The 22012-nt window shown below is 40.8% G+C and overlaps 1 protein-coding gene across 1 annotated transcript in view; it reads right to left on the bottom strand.

Annotated features, from left to right (window-relative positions):
• Nckx30c (solute carrier family 24 member Nckx30C) overlaps positions 1-22012 on the bottom strand; it is a gene marked incomplete at its 5' end in the record, with an annotated part of 63559 nt that overhangs the window by 18869 nt on the left and 22678 nt on the right. The window contains 2 exons of the mRNA XM_071723944.1: positions 3456-3591; positions 7687-7958. Of these exons, the coding sequence (XP_071580045.1) occupies positions 3456-3591; positions 7687-7958 (408 nt within the window). The remainder of the gene's footprint in view (positions 1-3455; positions 3592-7686; positions 7959-22012) is intronic.

Genomic DNA, 22012 nt, shown 5'->3' with positions numbered 1-22012 from the left:
TTAGTGATGGCGTAACTTTGCAGTTAATAGTGAATTGTTTGAAGTAGAGCTTTTATGAAGTAGTTATTAAGTGAGGGATTTTTTTTAGTAGATCGCATTTTTTCTTGATGGATATAATGGTAGGCGAAGTCGTTCTCAGCCAATAAGAGCCGCCAGTTTGCAAACTTTGATGCCGCATTTACGTTTTAATGCTGCAATGACGATAATGAAGTTCGACGTATCTAATCCGTCCCGTAATCTAATCCTAATGACCGAATCTCGAGGGTTTAGTTTAAGGATGTATCGGAGGTACAATCTTAGACAAAAGTGCATGAAATTTGAAATACTTGAAATCTACGCCTAACGCATAGTAAATCTAGATGTAAGATACTCAAATGATAGTAGGAGTCTTATTTTTACTCCTAGAAAAGTATTTTTTACTTTACAAATGTTTTTTCATCGAGATACATTCGTGCCGACAGCACAATTATCTCAAGTTATAATTTATTTCTTTAAAACGGTGTAGTGAAGACAATTGAAACTTGGCAGATATTTTCATCTATTCGTATACTAGATGTACAAAAAATTCAAAATATTGGTAGCGCTCCTTCAACATTTTTTTAGCTGTTTTATCCGTCAAAATCGTCTCTTCCCATAAGAATACGTGTAAAATCAGTGAAAATTAAAATCGTTATATCTCAGCAACCGTTTAGTGGATTCGTTTCTACTTTTTTGTAGCACATCAGGAAGACTAAAAGAACATTCTCACAAATTTTTATCCACTTGGTAGCGCTTTGAAAATTAGGTCCGATACTCTATAAGACTGTACCTCCGATACATCCTTAAGAGCGACGGAAGAGTTTCGCTCTAAATGATTTTCGCAGAATATATATCGTATATATGTCGTAGACGATACTTCGTTCTAAATGTAACAACTTTTTTGGTAGGCGTTCTCAAAATTGACTTCTAATTATGATTATGGCAGTCTCCACGGGCAAAAAATGAGGAGATACAAAACTTTCCCTATTAAATTGTTTCTCTGATTAATTTTGTAATCTGGATGAATAGAGGTACGCAATGAAAGAGCTATGCGATAACTAATTTGCTTAATTTAAGTGAGATTAAGTTTAGCCCGGACAGTTTTAATTATTCGAGAAAAGAGATTACACTATGAGAATAAATCTTAATTTGGTATGAAAGTAGTTGCATTCCTCGTTAAATCTGAGCGACAATTATTTACTAGGTTTTTAATCAATTGTACTAAAGTATCAATATATCAATAATGACAGTTTTACAAGTAGTATTTTCATAAAGTCAAAAATTATTAAAGAAAAATTAGGAGAATTTATCAATGTTTATAAAAAAAAAGAATTACAAATGTTTCTATTTCTTTATCTATCGATAAACAAGTAGTTAAACGATCTTTGATTCGCTTATGTGTGCGTCTCATGGTACGTCTCTTAATTGATTGCGATAACATTCATATTAATAGATCCGTAATCAAAGGCCGAGATTGCTGAAATTCAAAGGACATATCGGAATTTTAGCTGACAATAGAGTCAGCGCCGCGCACGTACGTACGGCCATCTATGCGTTTGTACATGCGCGACAATCAGTCGTTTCCCCAATGCGAAATTAGCGTGTCAATATCATCTTTCGTATTGTGCAATATCGCGAATAGATACGCGCTAATAGGCCGAGATAATGCAGAAGACGCGTGATAAATGACGGTGAATAATAGTGAATAACAGCGGCAGCCGGCAGCGCGCGTGTGCCGCCGCGCTCGGGTTGATCTTAACATTTATTATTAAATCGATATGCGGCATGTACCGAAAACGATATAGACACGCTCTCGTTCTCGCTTCTCCCGTTAAACGACCGAATTGCGACCATCGTAACATCTTTCGCGAATCCCGCTATCTAACCCGTTATCGACGTTCTCATCGCGAGGTTTCAAGAAGAAAAAAAAAAGAGTTTTATCTCTCTCTTCTTTTTCTACCGCTAATCTTCGACAAAATGCCGTTACACGTCGGACAATAATAAGAAGGTGTAAGCTGGGTAAAACTCGTTCTCGGCGAGTTAACTGTAAGTGCCGTTTAATTAGTCTCTTGTATTGACGAGGCGAGTTCCACCACGACGAAATCGATGGCTCGGAATCCCGAATTCCCGGAGTTGAGTTAATATTACCACGGGGGTCGATATCGGGGCGGGAGCAAAACATCGCGCGACGTTCGCGCGCTGATTGATAGGATTTAATCTGATCCTGACGTTTTCGGCGGGTAAAAAAAAATATATACGTCGGGCGGGAGTTTTGTTTCCCCCCCGGTCGTAATTAATGGCGCATTTGAAACGCTTTTCCGCACGCTCTTCCGTCTATTCAGATAATATTTTCAGCGAAAATCGGATAAATCGTCATTCGCGCTTCTATCGGCAAAGCGAAGCGGTTAGGTATGCAATTAACATATAATCAAGTATAAAATGTGATATTGGATGGTATCGCGTGAGACTCTTGGATCCCGCCGATTTTCATTCCTTAAGTATAATACGCAGATCGGACATCTATTCCGCAATTCGCAATTTATTGCAGTCGAGCGCGCGAAGTGGCGAGGATATATACGTGAATATATATATATATTCTCCTTTACTATTAACGAGTTATGAAATTGAAGTGGAAATTATCTATGATATATTACCTACGTCTTAATATCACCATCTCATTATCAAGGAATAGAGATAGCGAGGACACAAGCGGAATAAAGACGGAAAGCGGAGCGGGAGACATCGATGCAAGTTCATAGCACGTATTTACCGATTAAAAATACTTTTGATAAATTAAAGTCCCCGTCCTTGAGGACTTATATATTCGTTTCATAAATATCCTAATTGACTTTTCAAGGAGAACGACGGAGTTTAGGTCTCGCAATAGATGCAAGATATGTAAATGAAAACTGCTTGATCGCTCTCTTGCGCTTGACAAAAGGTTCTTGCTTTTGTCTTTGCTCCAGTTTTCATTTGCCTCTATTCAAGACCGATTATCCGTCAGTGTGGAGAAATCTAATATTACTATCCGAACAGTCAACAGTGAAAACACTGAGAGAAAAGGCCATCGGATGAAGTATTAGTGTTGGTGCAAATATTCGGCCGTTTCCCCATCGATCAAATGGCTGAGAAAATTTAGTTTTGCTTGATTCTCTCTCGCAAAGCTATTATATTAATCTTTATATAGGTATATATATTTAATTTCAATGTAAGTGTGTTTGCATGTGCGCGGGTGTTAATTTCGCAAAATTGGAAATCGTAATTAATAAAGTAAATGTAATTTTTTTAATCTTTTACATTTATATTGTATAAAAACTCTTGAAACTGATGTGGAGAAAAGATAGCGTTAGAAATCAGGAAATATTCACTTGAGTGAAAAATAATTTATTAGAGGTTGCTCGAACCTATATGGGTATAGAAAGATGATCATTAATTACCTCTAGGTGTTCTCGTATCCGGTAACGTCAACCAAAGAGGAAATAAGATTGGCGCGACCAAAATGTAAGTTAGCCTTTTTCTCGGGCTGCTTGGCCAGCCCATGTTCAAGGCCTCTGGAGGTTCATCCTCTTCGCCCTGTGAACAAATATTTAACAAAAATGAGATTCTTCTGGAATCATATTTTTCATCATTTAGTTTCAGTCTAATTTGCAGATCGAATTTATTTAATTATATACCTAATTGCGTTTAAGATGCAACATTCATTGTTGTTCTGAAGAGACTGAATAAAACGTTTATATGCATTATTGAAGAATGTTACGAAATTCAAAGATGTAACCACGAGTTAGTTACAAAGGCAATAAAGTATCTCTCTGTTGTTCCGTCTCGAGCAAACACAACGCAATGCCACAGAGCATATTTGTGAAGTATCATAATTTTCAGCGCACTCACACTTCAAGAACGAAATGAACGTAGTTCCCCGTACGCCGGACTAATCCTCGTTTTGAATGTTTGTTACATTAGCAGGGAGCGACATTAAAAGGCCGTGTTTGCTGAAGAGGAGAAGTCGCCCGTTAATACGCGAGATTTATCCTATAATGTTTACAACTAAATAATCCGTATAACGAGGGAATAAATTATGTCACTGTAAATAACAAATTATATTACAAATGTCGAGAAGCGAATTAAGATAAGACTCGGAAGGAGCTTTTACAGCGCGCGAAACTTTCTTCGGGGGCCATTAATCTGGAATCTTGTCACTCTGTTTTGTTGAACTTAACGAAGCTACTTGCCGGACCGAACTATATCGTGTGAGCTTTTCCGGGGCGGGGCGTTCCCACATTGTTCCCACAAATTTCGCAAACTTTTGTAGAAAATCGTAGGGTTGGTGACTTTACTCCGATTATCCGTGGGAAGCGCGAGTGAGGCTGCAAATGCGCATCAGCGGACGGGGTGTGGGATGCAGCAGCATTGACCCAGATTCTCCAATGCATTCAAAATGAAAAGGCCCTCTCTTCGGTCATTTAGGACAAAGCCGCCTGAGACTACTCGCCGCTCCGTCCACGCGCCACGATACCAGCCAGCAGTGCGCTGGCTAATATTCTCGAGAGAGAGAGAGAGAGAGAGAGAGAACTCCGGATAGTCAAGTTCCGATTTATATTTCCGCAGAGTAGCTCTCCGAATTGCAACGGCGATTATGCGTCGCTCGGGGAAATTGTTTCGACATTCCCTGACATTTCTCTCTGCGTCAGTAGTTGTATAAGGACGATTGGCGCAAGAACGATCAAACAAGAGCTCTTTTGTATCATGGCGATTGTTGCGAAAGCGTTCCCGGTAAAAGCGCAGTCTCTTTTATACGATTCTTTTAAACGTTAAGTGAATATCTGTCGGTGCAAATTAGTAGTATATATCTTTTTTATTCACATTATGCTAATCAAAAGCATCACGTTTTATATTTCCTGTCCAATTTTAAAGCAAATTTTATGTAAAAGTGCGACTTTTTTTCGCAAACGCTGCATGTTCGATTACTATATTCAACGACATGCTGATTGAGCTTTTAATTAAGAGATGCCAATTGGTTATCGTTAACATGAAAAAATATTAAAGTTGTATCGTTTTTTTAATTAAAAAATTTACTTGTAATAATGTAAAAAAAAGTATTTTTTATACAGGTTACATAACTCATACCTCTTTTTTTATATCACGTAACGTTACAGAGACCGTTAAAATAGAATGGCGTAACTGAAAATTGCGATTTTTATACGGAAGCTCACAGAATATCGTGGCTGATTCAATCAGATTTGCCCGAGTTGATCTTAGTCGCGGAATCGTAAAAGGGGGGCGATGCCGGATAAGATTCGATACAGAGGACGTGCCACGCTTACATGGAATGCATTTTTTAAGCGAGTAGTATCTCGCGCGATAGGCGTGATAAATGTTAATGCGGCGATAAAAACTCGAATGTTTGACGCAAGAAAATGACACGACGCAAACTATCGATTTAAACCGAGGGTCGTGCACGGCATGGTAATTTGTTGCGGGGCGACTACTGATTTGCTTTACCGTCGCGCGCCGCCCCGAGACAATGCTTTTTTAGTTGGAGCAAAAATCAGCTAGACGTATTTTATTGCGATTATCCGGCGCTTTGGCGAAAATTTCTTTCGTACCGCAATTAAAAGTCGATCTAATATTTATGTTTACCGTAAGCGGCTCAGGTAAGCGTTAAGCGGACTTGCAAATGGGATTCCTATTTGCCTCCATTGTCCGTAATTCGCGACGCCACTTCAGGATCCTTCGAAGGACTTGCGAGAGACACCGAAGGCAAGATGGGCGGGCGATAAAACGGTTTGTCGAGAAGTTGGAGGCCAGCGCGACGGGAAATGAGGGGCCTTCGAATATACATGCGTTCCTATCGCTACGTGCCGTCGCGTCGCGAAGAATTATTGAATATTTATCTCTGTCCGCGTCTGGGATCACTGGGATGGGGTAGAATTCTACGCGATATCATCTGACGAGCAACGGGGAAGTTCAGACAAGCAATATCGCACGTTGCGTTTTTACCCTTCTCATTGTATCGATTGCTCGCCAGTCGTTCCTTCCCCGGGGGGAAAGGTGACAAAAAATTTTCCACCGCGCGAATAACGTGTCAAACGATAGGTAAAAACTTATTGACCGTTTTTCTTCGTCTGACAACCGTATCGTGCGTGCAACTACGCTGGGATTGCTCGAATTTCTCTGCGCGAAAGATGCACCGCAGCGTGACGGACCCCCGGCCTTCTTGTATTTCATTCCCGCGTATCTGATTTCGACGCAGGCAAAATAACCTTGGATGAACTTTTAAAGTTCGAAGCCGACAAATATCGAGCGACGCTCTGATTTATGATCGCCAAGTTCGCGGGGTGAAAATTGCGGTTGTCCCGATAAGACCTAAATGGATGAACACACAGTGCCGATTTATACTCGTGCGCGTATAAGGCGCTCCGGGCGTGAAGCTAACTTTGATTACTCTTGGGGACTCACCCCTATTACTCTGCGGACCGTTTACGAACATGATATTCAGGGAGCTAAATAGGAAGCGATATCGATTGTTTTAAATTTGGTTTCAACAGTGACGTTAATTCGTAAGAAACGTGTAGGCACTGCGGCATTAGTTCAGAACTTACAGAAACCTTTTGTCACTATTTGAAATGCTTTGATCGATTAATTTTGATTTAGTCGTGCTTTTTCTTTGTTGAAACTTTTATAGTAAGGTTGTAATCTACGATAAAATGAAGAAGGAATCCAAAATACATAGGGTAGAATGTTACATCCATAACGGCGTTCGACGTGCAAGTTAAAAAGGATTACTTCGCGTGATTCGCAGTATTGTGGGAATTAAACTGCCTATTCTAATTCAGAATATCCAAGTCGTGATAGAAGCAAACATTTCACAATGGAAAGTAGAACGTTACGATATCGAACTAACGTGCCCTTTTGCAACGCGTGCTCCGAGGTACGCGACAGCTGAGTCGCGAAGTTATACTTAATCCTAAAATTAGCCTATCGTACTAATTTATCGGGTTGGAAGTTATTTTTCTCTTGGAATATTCTTGCGCGATCATCGGAAAATAAAATAGTAAGTATATTTCGAACGAGTCACGAGAAACGCGACGACAGATATACGCCGCCGCCGCCGCCGCCGCCGCCGCCGCCACCAGCGAATCAAACGTTTTGTCAAGAAAAGTGGAACGACAAATTCCAATCAACGTTCGCGGCCTCTTTGTTTTACGACGGTGTGCAGCGTACGGGAAATACGCGAAACTATTCCAATCTCCCGGATCGAGGTAGGTACACCCGGTGTGCTACACCGTGTAACGAATCGGATCGTAGATCCTTCCTCACTCACATACGACGGGGTTCTTTCCTTCACTCGCAGAAGTAAAGGGGTAGAACTGGTAGAAGGATCATTTATAACTCGCAGACACACCGATCGATTTTATTAAACGACACAAACGTGTTTTAGCGTTTGTAACTTTTGTTTCTTTCTCGTTACGTCCGCAAAATCCATACAAGTGCCGCGTTCTGATCTCGGAAGATGCGGATACGAGAAAAACAAAAAAATCGTTATACGAAAATGTACGCGTACGCGGCGCAGCAATTTAATAATCCTAATGTCCGCAACGCGTGCCAGAATCGATGAATCTGTCGCGCGCGCGGGGACTCTTGGCATTTCTTGCATTCCGCGATATTTACCGAATCGAGCCCAGCGTCGAGACCGGCGGCGATACCGCCGTTCGGAAGTTCCTGAATGCCGGCGGTGGTGCCGGCGGTGGTAGTCGTAGTCGTGGTGGTGGTTGTGGTGCCCTGCGAGCCCTGCTGCAGCTGCAGAGTCGTCTCCTTCGAGGGCGCGCCGGAGTAATGGGCGGCGGTCGAGGTCGCGGCGCCGTTATGCGGCCTGGTGGCATCCAGCAGCACCTTCAGCGACGCTATCGCATGCAGCTGCGTCGCTTTCTCGTCCACCTTGCCTGAACAGCACCAGAGATGCAGGTTAATGAGGGCGGAGGCACGATGCATTTAGCTCTTAACTGTGCGATCATTTCGTAGTTGAATTTACAACGAAATTGCACGGCGTTTCGTCCGCGACGCAATTTGTTTTTGTAAGCGATTTCGAACATGGATCTCAACTTCTAATTCTTTTAACAACAAGGCGAATATTAGGCAGCAAGAGATAATGTATTTCGAAGACCGCAAAAATAATCAAGAAATTTGGCAGTTGCAGATTACATCTGCAATAGGAGTAGTTTCTGTTTTGGTGTTTATTGGAGCGACTATTGACTATGATTGGCAAAAAGCGTAGATACACCGCGCAGACCATGCGAAGATCATGTTTAACCGCGCTAATTACAACGTTTATAGCGTGTTTGAGCTGTTTTGTCAGAAATTGAGTCGGCTTCTCTGCTGTGTGCATTAATGCCATTGCCAGTGTGCAATTATATCGGAGCGGGTTCGTTGCGTTCGAGCAAATTTCCCAATGCTCGCAAATTCCGCGCTTCGCCGAGTTTCCGATTGCGATCAGAAAATAGGGAAATGTCGTTCCCGCGCTCCGATGTCTTTTGTTCTTATTTTACGCCAGGCCGAGCGAGCGTGAGACCATTTACAAAACGTCGATCTGCGTGAGCCGCGTATCAAATTTCTTTCTTTATTCGCTCCGTCGATTTCCGCAACGTTGGTAAATCGGCGAAAGATTGAAAATGCAACTTCGAGATAATCGCAAGATACATAAAAATTCGTCGCATGCAGTTCTACCCTTTAATTCTACAAAATGTATACAAAATACTGTCGCTTTCGTCGAGATATATTGTACTCTCTACGGACTTACTTCTACAATCTCCAACCTCAAGAGAACAAACATGATTCGTTAATTCACTTAGAAGTGATTCTCGATCTAAAGTCTATGAGCAGCTTGTGTGAGCATCTTTCTCAAGTTTTTGTAAACGCTATTCAGTTATGTTGTTGGCTTGCAATGCAAATGCAAATGTCAATTCTTCATCGTGCAAATTCGAAAAAAGAACAAGATTTAACTTTTTTATTCAATAACATTTTACGAGAACTTCGCAACCAGTGTATGCGTTTTATTGCAATAATCAAAATGTTAATTAATTTAAAAACCAAATAACCTCATGCATATATAATGTAACTAATAAATATTGTTTACAAAATTTATCAAGAACACAAAATCACCATGCAAAAGAGGAGAATTTATTTTGTTTGGTACTAAAACTTAAATGTACTTTTGTTTCAAAATTGCAAAAATTTATTTCTATTTAAAAATCGTTTTCTTTCTAAAATAAAAATTCAAGAATTAATAAGTATTTAAATATTAATGTTGCATAATGTTGTTCTTTCATAAAAATACCATATGACTAATAATATATGTAATGTGTACTGCGTGTACTATAATTTTTGCTGCGTTAGGTCTCCAATTTCACTTCTGAAGTGATGTGCAACATGCAGCGGAGCATAGAAAGCGTTCGCGCGGCGCGATGAAAGATATATATAAAAAAAAGTATGTCAAAGGCAAATATTAAAATTGAAAAGAATAAGATGAATGCGAGCTTCCGTTTACAGGGAGCACGCATTCACTTTTATAGAAGAGAGTAATTTTATTTCGGGAACAAGCTCTTAATTTTTTAAAAATATTTTTCGACTTTATTGAACCTTGCCCAAAATTAATTTGCGTTTAATCCAATGCAGATAATTATTGCAGCAAAATTTAGCATGCTCCAAGCTAGGGGACATAAAATATATAAATACATATAATATAGGAACAGGACATTTGTGTATGTATGAGGCACGTCCGTTTCCGCTATGTACAATTCACAGTGCGCCATGTGTACAGATCATGCATAATTTAGGATGTACATAAGCTCTATAGATAGCTTTGGGGAGAGAATTCGAGAACTCGAATGGTCTTGCCGCTAAAAGGGATCATCGTTATTTCAACAAGTAGTCGATCAATCGACATTATATCTATTTCTCTGAGTGCTGAAACCTTTCCGTGATCGTAAGGCTCTTCTTCTTCACGTTCGTTGGTAACCTTCGTTAATAAACGAGAAGTAGAATTATCGCACGTGTGATTAAGAGGGAATAGATTTGAATGATTTTGGAGAACGAAATAATTTCGCAATGTGACGAATTAATCACTTACGGATAATCGGCCATATTCAATTGGTTCGACGATTAATTATTAATGGGTCTTACGTATATGCAATAAAGGAAGATAAATCTGTATAATCATATGTGACTACTTGCTCCATTCACTCAACTGACGGGATATCCATTTTGTGTTGCATTGCATTGTAAGAAAAAAAAGATTCTAAAAATAGAGAAATACAGAGTGCAGAAAAAAGAAGGAATAATTATCAATTATTCATTTCTTGACACAGTTCATTATTATTTTTTTTACATTCCTTTACGCTATAAAAACAATCAAGACAAGTCACAATATGTAAAGTTACTTTAAAACTTTCTGTATCATTTGTGATAGCCGGAATATATTTTAAAGCAAACTTTGCAAGTCATCATCAAAATGCACTCGTCAGAAAGTATCGTGAAGTAACTAGCTAACAATCTGTTTTCGCGAACCAGTTGTGAGGTGCTCCAAATATGTCGGTTACCACAGAGCTCGTGCGAACTTTTGCCGCTGCTCGCTAGGAGTGTTTGAAAGTCAAAACGAGAAGTAGACGGGTAAAAAAAAGCGCGGAGAAGCTGAAATTCGGTATTATATGGAAATAAAATAGAGTCGTTCTCAGTGGGGTAACGTAGTTTGTTATTTATTTCGGCTCTCTATATGCAACACACGCTATCCGCGCATACATCTATAGCTCTTTTTTTTAATTCCAGAAATTGGATCTCCCCGCGATGCATAACACGGGTCCATTCGTACGGTGCTTCGTAACATTAAAAAAAGAGAATAACGGTGCGAAAGCGATAAAAAATATCTGCGGTGCTGTTTCAGATGTAAGGCTTTGTTCGAAAAAAATGATATCGTTTTTCAACCATTTATTTGCAGTTTAACATTCTGAGCGGGTTTACAAAAAGATACGGGCGCGATAGGGAAAGGTCACTTCGCATGAGTAACGTTGTATCGCGATTATATTTTTGATAAACAAACCGTTGAGAGATCAAAGACTTGAGCCTGATTCGAAATCAATTGCGATACGATCTAGCGGACTGACAAAACTATGATCATTGCTCTGTCCGTGGCGTGAGTCGAGCTTAAAAGGGACCACCTAACTCACCGCTTATCGTGCTTCGTGTTAAGGGATCACGGATCTGCGTGCGCGATGCCAGCAGTAGGTCAAAGAGAAAAAGCTCGAGTAAGTGGCCTTCATCCCCCGAAGGTGGGAACGAGGTGAGAAAAGAAAGGCGAAGAGCCCGGGGGCTAGAAAGTAGAATGCGATAGTAGTATCGACCCCGACGCTGCCCGGAGCAAGATGGGTAGCCAGGAAAAGGAAGTGGGTGGAGAGAAGGATGGGTCAGAAAGAAATGGCGAGGAGAGAACGGCGAGGAGAAAAGGTCGGTTAGCTATCGTGTCTCAATCTGTTAAACTCACAGTCGATTATCAGTTTCGAGATGGTGGAAAGCTTCGGTCGGGAGTGTGTAACGTCGGGAATCGGAGTCGGTATAAGGTTCGTAGGTTCGTGATATAGGAACGGGCTCGACAGGGCACTGCCTGTTAACCCACAAAACTCAATCAACCCGCGTTTACTCGGCCTGCCTGGCTCCCGCTTTATAAACAATTAAAAGCATCAGCTGTCGAGAATGGGTAAAGTGACATCGAATAATGCGCGAAAGTTGCGACGCGTTCGTCGGAAATGTTTTCTATAGTTGTCCGACTGCGACGAATTCGTGCATAGTTAAAGACTATGCGCGTGGAAAACTAACAAGGGGGTGTCCTGTTCCCCGTGGTGGAATAACAGCTACTATGTTAACAGGTGCTTTCGTATTTGTCCAGTCGTCGAATCGAGCGCAACGCGTCATTCGAGCGAATAGAAAAAGGGCTTTAAGAGGATTTTAGCCATACGTTGCGTTCGATTGGGGTTAGATATAATGGCTGATCTCTTAGTCGAATTGAGTGATTAGAGTGAAGCTAATTAATCGAGTGTTAGTGCATTTTATTTATTTAAACTGCAAACTGCAAATTGTTTTAAGTCTTCTTTTTTCTATATTTTATTTCAAATTTTATTACAGAATAAATAAATTTTTAGTTATTTATGCACAAATAATTTATATTAAAAAATTGATTTAAGGAATTTATATTATCAATATCATTTGCATGTATTATACGGTTAATAAAGAAAGTAACCAAATAAGATTCCCCACCTGTCTTATATATAATCCTGTCATTTATCTTAATAATATATCTCGCCTTCGGAGAAAGTTCGATAACGCGGAGATTGTCATTATAAGTTCAAGCTGCATAGATAGAGAGTCACCTAAATCAAAGACTATTAAATTCTTGAAAGCACCCTGGCCGAGTTGATCAGAAACGGTGTCTTCCTTATGAAAACGACGTAGGTTTCAATAACTCTTTCCCGTCAGATTTCAATAACTCGTCTCGGGGTAATCTCCTTTTAAGTTAAAATGGTCACGGTAGTACTACTGGAGATAATATCAACGAGTTTCGCTGTCATCCGTCCCCGTTTAGCGAATTATACAGAAAATTAAATCCGAGACTTCGAGTACTTGCTCTATCCATTTACTCTTGCCACTTTGTAGGCTGAAGACAGGTACCTAGTTTCACAGCCTCTCAAAAATTAAAATCAAAAAATTATCGAAAATAGTACGATGTAAAAGCGTGAGTTTTATATGTATATGAAAGTCGATATAGAACACGATTATAGGCCTGTTCGTTTTCGCTGCACTTCTGAACTAGTGCAATAAGTAAGAATAAAAGAAAATATATTTGTTTCACTCCAACTTATTGCACTAGTTCAGAAGTGCAGAGATAACGAACAGGCCTTATGTGCGCACCAGGTGTGGCTAAGGAAGAAACATTTTATCAACTATCACGATCCTCCGCGTATTTGAAGATTGCACCAAGAGACCCTTGCCCTTTACATCCTGTTACAGCCTTGCCTATCTCTCGTCATTTCGGGTGTACCCCGAGAACTCTCAGCAAAATCGATACCGCGCTTCTTTTGCCAAACACTTCGACTAAGGTCGATCGATTTTGTTAAACCGGGGCCTTTCGTTGCCGGCCGGTATCGAATACTGCCTCGCGTGTAAGCGATTAAGGCGTGGGTGTTAGGTAATTCTAATGCAAAACCCGACGTGATTGATTGCTCGCACTCGCGCGCCGCACCGCCTTCGGCCAGAAACCGCATGCAGGGATACACAGAAACCACCGCAGAGATCCTGCTGACACTCGGCCGCAAAAGTGTGCCCATTGTTTCGCAAAACGTCGAGCCGAAGTGTAGAAATATCTATATGTTGTTGATTTTTTCAGCCGCAAATTTTATATCATCCAATGATATGAATTTTTCATCGGAGCATATATAAAATACTCACGTTAATGTCATAGAGATGAATTTGCTCATTCAATTAAGCTTTTATGCGAATTTTCTGGCAAATTATTCTTTTCAATAAAAAAAAAGTATTATTAATAATTCAGCTTTGTAAAAGGACAATCCCGACGTTTAAATATTAATTATTAGAACTATTATAATATTATATTATATACATAAAATTAATTATTCTACATTCGCACTGAGGGATGAGTCGGTAATGCGATTCGAACGGTTGCGTAGAAGATTGTGCGTATAATGCTTGCGCGAGCTATCACTCTTGTATATGTATGTGTAATCCGATGATAAATAATTCGACGACTATACGGCGCAGAATAAAGCGGATAATATCATACCAATCGTAACAAAACGAAGTAATAAAGTTTAACAAACAGGTTGATACATCTGTGACCTACTAATGTAATTGTCAAGCGGTAATATAAACTAAGTTCCATACAACTTTTCCATTTCTAGGGACGTTATGTACTTGGAAATCTATCAGGTAAACGTGAACGGCTTTCTTCTCGCGATTGTTGATGCAGCGATGCAAAGCAGAATGTAAACATAGCATGAATTTAACATAATTCTTTTTTGTAGTGTAAAAATCCTCCTCCCGTTTGCATGTTCTCGATTTTATGAATTCTAAGAATGTATTACTAGTAATATTTATTATATAATTCTCTAATGCTGGCACCTGATATAAATCGAGCACTGCACGGTTACTTTTTCTTTTATCGTAAGAATATAAATATTTTATCTTTTATTTCCTTTTATACGTATAGCTCGTGCCAGTCTCTGCGGCTACAAGATTTCCTATGGTCAGAATATCTCTATTAATTCAGGGTTTATAATCTCTGGGGGGACCTACTTAAGCTTTTATATTAGTTCCTTGTTAATAGAGATTCCGGTGCCCAGGAAAAGAAGTTGGTTACACTTGGACCATCCCTTCGTTTATCCTCATCATCAATCGCGGCGAGCGACTTTTTTAGAAGGGTAATATGTTAATAATCAGCCTATATATATGTATATATAAAAACATTTCAACGATGCAATACTGCATTGCGACACGAACTAATGATAAAAAAGATGATACCGTAAAATTGTAAAGCGCGTCGCGATTTGTAGTAATATATTAATCTACAGCTTTATCGTTTTTTCTTTAATTGTACAGTGCTTTCACATGTATTTGAGGAGCGTGCGACTTGCGCTTGCATCGCTTAATTTAATTAAAACGACGCGGTATACAGCCTCTTACATAATTTGATTGGAAACTTGCGATCGCCACAATCGTACTTGTAAATAATGAGAATATGGAGATTTTTATTCCCGGCAAGATTTTAAAAGAAAAGAGAGAAACCAGCTTTGGGGATGGCACAAACGGCGGATCCGAGAGCGCCTGTAGAGAAACAGAGAGCGAGTCCTTGGTCGCCGTCGTCGGCATTATCTCGAGTGGTGTCTGGATGACGTTAAAGCGTCGGAGTTAAAGGAAGGGAAAAGGAAGGCGAGCCCCAAGTGTGGATTCGCTAGTTACGATCGATACGCGTTGGTTTCTAGGTCAGGGTCCCGATACACACTCGCCACTCACCGCGCCGCTCAGGATATACTCAAAACGCGACCCGCAAATTTATTCCGAAGCCACCGAGCGACGCCGCCGCCGTCGCCGTCGTCCGCGCCATCCGCTGGCGAAACGCATATCCCGCTTCCCTTCTCGTTCCTCTCTCTTTTCCTTCGCTTTTTCTTCTGTATGCGGTCGCGGAAAGAGTCTGGATCCTCGCGAAAGATGCAAGCGGAATCGAGGATTACGTACGCGAATCTATTACGCGCGCCGCGGGGAAGCAGGATATCACTGTTTCCTCGCCGACGGGTCGGCGTAAGTACGTGCGCTTTTGAAATCGTCGCGTATTGAACGTATTTCCCACGCTTTCCAGATTAATGACGTGCTTCCGTCGCGAACGCCTCGCGACGGATACGTAGGCGGAAAGAAAAGAGAGCGCTATGGTATGGAGCGCGCGGGATTCTATCGCGCGTTATTTCCGCGCGGACTCGTGGATGTGACGACCGAGTGTCTAAAATAACCTTTCCCATATTTTGTCGGACGTTGAACAATTTTTAGGGGATGGGGACGCATTGTCGGAATATAACTTCTATCTCTCTATATTAGGGATTTGTATTTTCGAATGTACTGAACGAGGAACGACGAATCTTCTCTTTCTCGCTGCCTTAGGGCCCCCGCGCAATGAAAAATATAAGGAACAAGGAACAGATATTAGCGATTAGAATTAAAGAATAAGGAATAAAGCTGGTGTAGCATATTGATACACGACTTCCGATAGGTTAAAAATCTATCGCCTGTGTCATTCCCTGTTTCTGTTGCCTATGTTTTTCATTGCGTCCAGTTTTATCTGTTCTTTATTCCTTATATTTTTCATTGTGCGGGGACCTTTAGGAAGAAGTTGTCAATCATAGAACGTTTTACGCAGTCGAAGTGGATCACCAGTTACAGTTTTATACAATAAAGCGCTGCACTGTCCACATCTATCTATCTGGACATATCGATAGCTCTACAATTTCTATCGCGGGTATATAACTCTAAAGTTTGGGTGAGTTAGCCTATATCACGGGATTAGATGGCCGCGCGCGGATTGAAGTGACACGAGACACGTACACGTTCAAGTGTGTCACACTCGAACGGGAAATCGAACAGGCATCACTTGGGATATTACGTACCGTATTTTAGAGTGATACGAGTCAACCGTAACATCGTGGACGAGGCATTCCAGCCGCGGTGAAGGAGGCGTCAAACGACAGTATAAAAGCCGATGAAAAAATAAAAAAAAAATCAAATTGGTGCTAGTGAGGTAATTCACTTCGCCAGATTTTTATAGGGGATAAAAAGAAGGAATATAAGGAAAATCAACTAAGATTCTCTAAACTTTAAATAAACTAGCATCTATAGCCATTAAGCTTTGTAAATTTATGGAAAGGCTTTCGTAACTTTTTTAGTCCTAATTACGCCCGTTAAGATCATATTTCCGCGCGCGCAGAGAATTTCTTCCGTAAAATATCAGTGAGAGGGTCAATGCTATCATAGAGAGAGGCGAACAAATATACGGACTTCCATTTCGTTTTCGGCCAGCTCTCGGCAGGCTCGCGGGAGATCGATGCTGAGAATTAACATGCTGCCGAGCCGAACGGCCGCAGCCATCGCTTTGCGCGATATAATCCGAACGTTCTCACGTCAACTCGTCGGTCTCGTATTTTTTTTTCTATCTCATGGTGAATACGTACTAGTGCGAACTAGTGCGAGCATTACGAGTTAGAGCGAAAAATACTTGATAATTCGCGGAAAAAAGGGTTGAAATTTATGGTAAACATACTTTAATAAGCTATGATCTCCCAAAGATTACTACTCGCTTTTTTAAAGATAACATTGACGTAAAAAATTGTCGTAACTTTATTCTTCCGTAATTTTTGTAAGAATTAAAGCTGCCGCATTGAAAAATTAACTCTTGAAAAATAGCGATGATATAGCATTTTATCTGATGAATAAAATGTGATGATAACGAAAAATGTGACGTAATAGACATTAGACATGAAATGCAATTATCGCAGGAAAAAAGCGGAAGGAATATCAAGGGTGACTTATCAGCATAATTGCCCGGAGTGTAATTGTGTCTTCTACACAATAGATCGATTACCCATCGTCCATCCGTCCCGATATTTTTGTAATATTCACATTTTCGTGTTGGATAAATCGCGATGCGAAATTCCGCAGTCGTATTACAATCGCAACGAACTGTTGCGTTACATTATTCTCATTGACATACAATCTCTTTAGCGATAATTCCCGATAATTGCTTCTCGCAATCGCAGTAGTATCGCTTTTGTGTTGCCTTCGAATAACACTCTCACTGAAATCGCGGGAGAGCAAACCTCTCCGAAACGTGTCATTGCGCTGGAAATCTCTTTTCCTCCCTAGGACCGTTTGCGGCGTTCACAGGATTATCGGATCCATCTAATCGGATAATCGCATGCTTATCCTTGGAAAACGACCGCACATCCGCCCCTATCCAGCGGCCCTATACCCTCGAAACGAATTCGCGCGACGGCGCACGGCTGATAGAGATCTTAATCCACGAGCTAACCCGGCAACCTCGTAGGATTGATTTCGTACTGTACGTGTACGTGCTGTGTAAGCCGTAGACCGTAGACGGCTGCACAAATGGGTCAGGTCACGCGCCACTGCGAAGAAAGGGGTGACCATCAATTAGAACGGCCCTCTTTCGCACGACAAACCGTGCAGCCTGTCACCGCCCGCGTTTTGTCTACTGAAGCGCCGATAAATGTGAGCTGTCCCTATTTTTGAGCCGATCCGTATTAATGGTCCGCGTATACGCGGACGTAACAAAGAGACTCGTTTGTCGTCAGCGGCAAGAGGCCATATTTTCCAAAGAATTTCCGCGTTTACCTTCGCTCGAAGATATTTGGAAAATGCGCGGTGCATTACGCAGTGATGTTTACGCGATAATTAACCGTTTGCGCTTCAGAATTAATAGCAATTACCGGAATTATATAAAACGGAGTTAAATGATATATCGCACGTCGGCTTTAAGCGGCATTCTGCGGAGATTTTCCTCTCGTCTCTCGCGCGCAATTGTTCACGCACTCTGTTCGCGGAGCGGTCTTGTTTCATTCATTATCTGTTTATCGTGCAAGATTGATGTGCAAGATTCCACCCGAGGAAACCCGAACTAACAAGGGAACCTCGCGAACTCGAAAATTCTGATTTTAATGAAATTTCCCACACATGTAGGAGGGGTAAAAAAATGAATTTAGAAATTTTTTGTTGCTGCCCAAAAACGGTTTTAAGGGGTGAAACCACCACTCATATGTAGAGCGGCTTTTATTTTTCTCGATATATCTAAAAAAATATTTGAGATATCAAAAAATGTTTCTTATAAAAGTTTTATAGTAAAATCTCCTCTATTCAACAACATTAATATATTTTTTAAAAATAATTTTTTAAACAAAATTTTGATTAAAAATTAGAAAAAAAATTTGTTTTCAATATTAATGTGGTTAAATAGAGATGTTTTTACCATAAAACTTTTATTTGAAACATTTTTTGATATCTCGAATACTTTTCGAAATATATCGAGAAAAGCAAAAAGCCGCTCTACATATGAGTGGTGGTTTCACCCCTTAAAACCGTTTTTGGGCAGCAACAAAAAATTTCTAAATTCATCTTTTTATCCCTCCTACATGTGTGGGAAGTTTCATTAAAATCAGAATTTTCGAGTTCGCGAGGTTCCTTTGTATAAGACACCGCCGCACGTATAGCAATGGCATTTTAAGAAGGGATCAGCGGAAAATTCGCGCCCGCGCCGATGCGTCGCCGTACCAATCCGCTAATCCGAGTCGTTTAGAAAATCGAAACGTTTATCGCGTTTTCTCCACGCTTTTGTTAATACACCGCGTGTGCGGCGACTGTGACTGTGCGGGGGCCACGGTAAAATAAATGTTCTCCGTCCGCTCGCTCGCTCGCGCGTCCGCGCTTCGATCTATAAATGCACGCGGGTGGCCGCGAACAAGGGAGAAATATCACGGAATGGACTCGCATTTATTCACCGGCCCCCCCCAAGCGGTGCTTTCACGCGTCGTATCGCGCGCACTTAATCCTCCGACGTTTCTGATGTACATATCGCGATTGAGAGCCGTGCCTTGTTATCCTTTTCCGCTGACATTCCCCGAGATTTTACTCTGTCCCCGTCGTCCCCGTTTGTTTAATCGCGGATCGACGTATTAATCGGAAATACGAGTGTTCGCGCGGAACAATCGTCAATTTAACGACCCGGGAACGCAGGTGCGAGGATGTCGTTTGTGTGGAAGATAGTCGCTCGGGGCGGAAATTCGAGACGGCCCGGTCGTATATCTGGCGATAATTGAAAACAAGTAAAGCCCCAGGCTTCATTTCAGACATGTCAGATGGAATCCTTATTGATTAACCGTACAGAGTTCAATTGTTGTAATTTATGCTCTTCGGATATTAATTGAAAAGCTTAGCGTGGCAATTAATCAAAATTCACGTTACAATCAGCTCGAGGTAAGTTGTCGTTGTTATAACCGTATCAGCGGAATTTATCCGATTGTTGTTCTTTCGATTATAAATGGCTGAATTGAAATATTGCGCGTACGATAACAAACACTTTGCATTCGCGAGTATTCACGAATTTGTAAGAATCACGTATTTATAAGAGCTTATGTGGTGACAAACATATGCGCGTTATAAAATATTCAGGCATAGATGGCGACGTGAACAGGCTAGATATAAATGAGAATATTTATTTGCAAGACAAATGAGAGAGCGTGCTCGTTCGTATGATAAGACTGATAAGTGTGCAAACATATTTTTCAGTCGGCAAACACGAGCCTATTCGGTAGGTCCGCTTTTAGCGTACAGAAAATAAATCGAGGTCCGATTGAACGCTGACACGAGAACTAAACGAGACGTCCAGAGTCGCGAGAATATTTGAATTAACGGCGCAAAGAACGTAATTGAGCGTAATGTGTGTGCTGAACGTTTGCGGACTGTTAACGGACGATAACGCTAATAATTTAGGACGGAAAGTATCATGGCATTGACTTCCTACGCGCTTCCAATCTCTCCACCGAATTATTTATTAACGGACGGCTATAGCCTGAGGCACGACCCAGCGATCACGTTCGTCATCGATAACTATTTTTGGACGCATCCCGAACACAGTGAAAATTTAAACCAATCAAGCTCTAGGGGCGCTCGATACGAAAATTCCTGCACGAGGAGTTTTTTTTCTTTTTTTAATCGAGCTCGCATAGATGCAGCGCGCATAGATGCAACGTCGCTAAAGCCTCTCGCATATTTATCAAAAGGAGGATAACTTGTTATAAAATATCGTTCGTTAATCGATAGTTACGTCTTCCTCTTGGATTAATCGATATAGTCATCCTCTTGGATTCTATAAATATAATGGGGAAAAAAAAATCGCGAGGAGTGCAGAGAAATATAAGTATAACATGCAGCGTGCATTAAGAGCTTTTTACCGTCGCGATCGATGCGACACACACACCCACACACACATACGCATGCTGTAGATCTCTGACAAACAAGCTCTCAATTTAATATAGCTAGGCTATATACTATCTACACACGTTTGTCATTCATGAAACTGTTGTTGTCAAATCGACATGCGTCCTCTGAAAATGTGGGCACCGTCCTTATTTCACGCACATTTCAGACGTCGTAGCGACATCCAACGAACGAGCGATGCTCTCTATAACAATGAGTTTCGATCTGACAATATGCGGTTTTAGAACGAATCTGCAAAGAAGCTCCCCAAGTAATGCGCTTCCGCGTGATTCTTTCTGCTTTGAATGTCAAGCCAGTTTCAATATCATCTTTCACACGATAAAGTAAGTGAACAGATTTCTTCGGATTAGAGGGGGACGGTGCTTTTCGGTTTTCGCATTAACGTAAAAATTGTGCAAAAATTATAAATATTACGTCACACGATCATTCGACACAGAGAAACTTTCATCTAACAATGACACAAGATACAAATTGCACGTTCCAATAATGTAAATTTTAAGTATTATCATCTTCACCTAGACATAATTCGTTAAGCTTATAAATTATTACTTGTTTATTAAATAAATAAATTGCGAATTTATCAGCCGAATCAGCCGCGGGGGGTCTTTCGCTATTTGAAATTTACGGCGTTCGAGTTACGAGAGTGAATTTTTATTCCGCGCGGTAGAATTGCCGAAGAGATTAAAGTCTTGAGCACGTATATTAGTCCGTCTGTCTGCTACGTAAAGCCGCGGGGGGTTTTTTTATTAAACGCTCGCATAGTTCTACATTTAAAAAACACTTTATTCGTCGAGCTGTCGGAAATTCTGCGACTTGTCTCAGAGATATGTGTCGTCGGAACGAGCTTCCGAAAGCACGTCGGTTCAGCTTGCCTGCGGCATTACCGTCGCAAAAGCGTCGCCGCGACTGATATCAATTGTACAAACATGCAACAAATAAAACAGCTATCGATTAGCGTCACAATTGTGCGCTTGCATTTTCCAAGATGTCGAGATTTTCTGTCTATCTATTAATAAATTATAATAAGAACGATCGCGTTTGAAATTTCATGCTGTAGCGTATAATTACATCACGAACAACAATAGCTGTTATCTACGCTAATTAATGGTTGTAGTAATGATCGAGGATCCTCGTTAAGTCGCAACGAAATTGTATTGGTAAAGCGAAAAATTTCGCCGGGCTGCGTTTTCGCGTCGAGAGATTCTTAATTGGCCTCGATCGAGCATCTATTAATATTCGTTTTCAAACTTCGTAGAAACTTCGTTATCGCTATTGAAGTGTCTACGCGTTGCAGCCACTTCAGTTTGGTCTGATTTTTTAAATAATTGGTCCATTTAGTTTAGCGTTGTTCATTTACTTCAGCAAGCTTTGAGTAAGAAATAAA

Source organism: Temnothorax nylanderi, unplaced genomic scaffold (assembly GCF_030848795.1).
Source record: "Temnothorax nylanderi isolate EJ_2023f unplaced genomic scaffold, tnyl_v1.0 TNYL_tig0668_pilon, whole genome shotgun sequence".
In the NCBI taxonomy this organism is placed as follows: Eukaryota; Metazoa; Arthropoda; class Insecta; order Hymenoptera; family Formicidae; genus Temnothorax; species Temnothorax nylanderi.
Note: the sequence above shows the minus strand (reverse complement) of the source record. Positions and strands in the feature narration are given on the sequence as shown.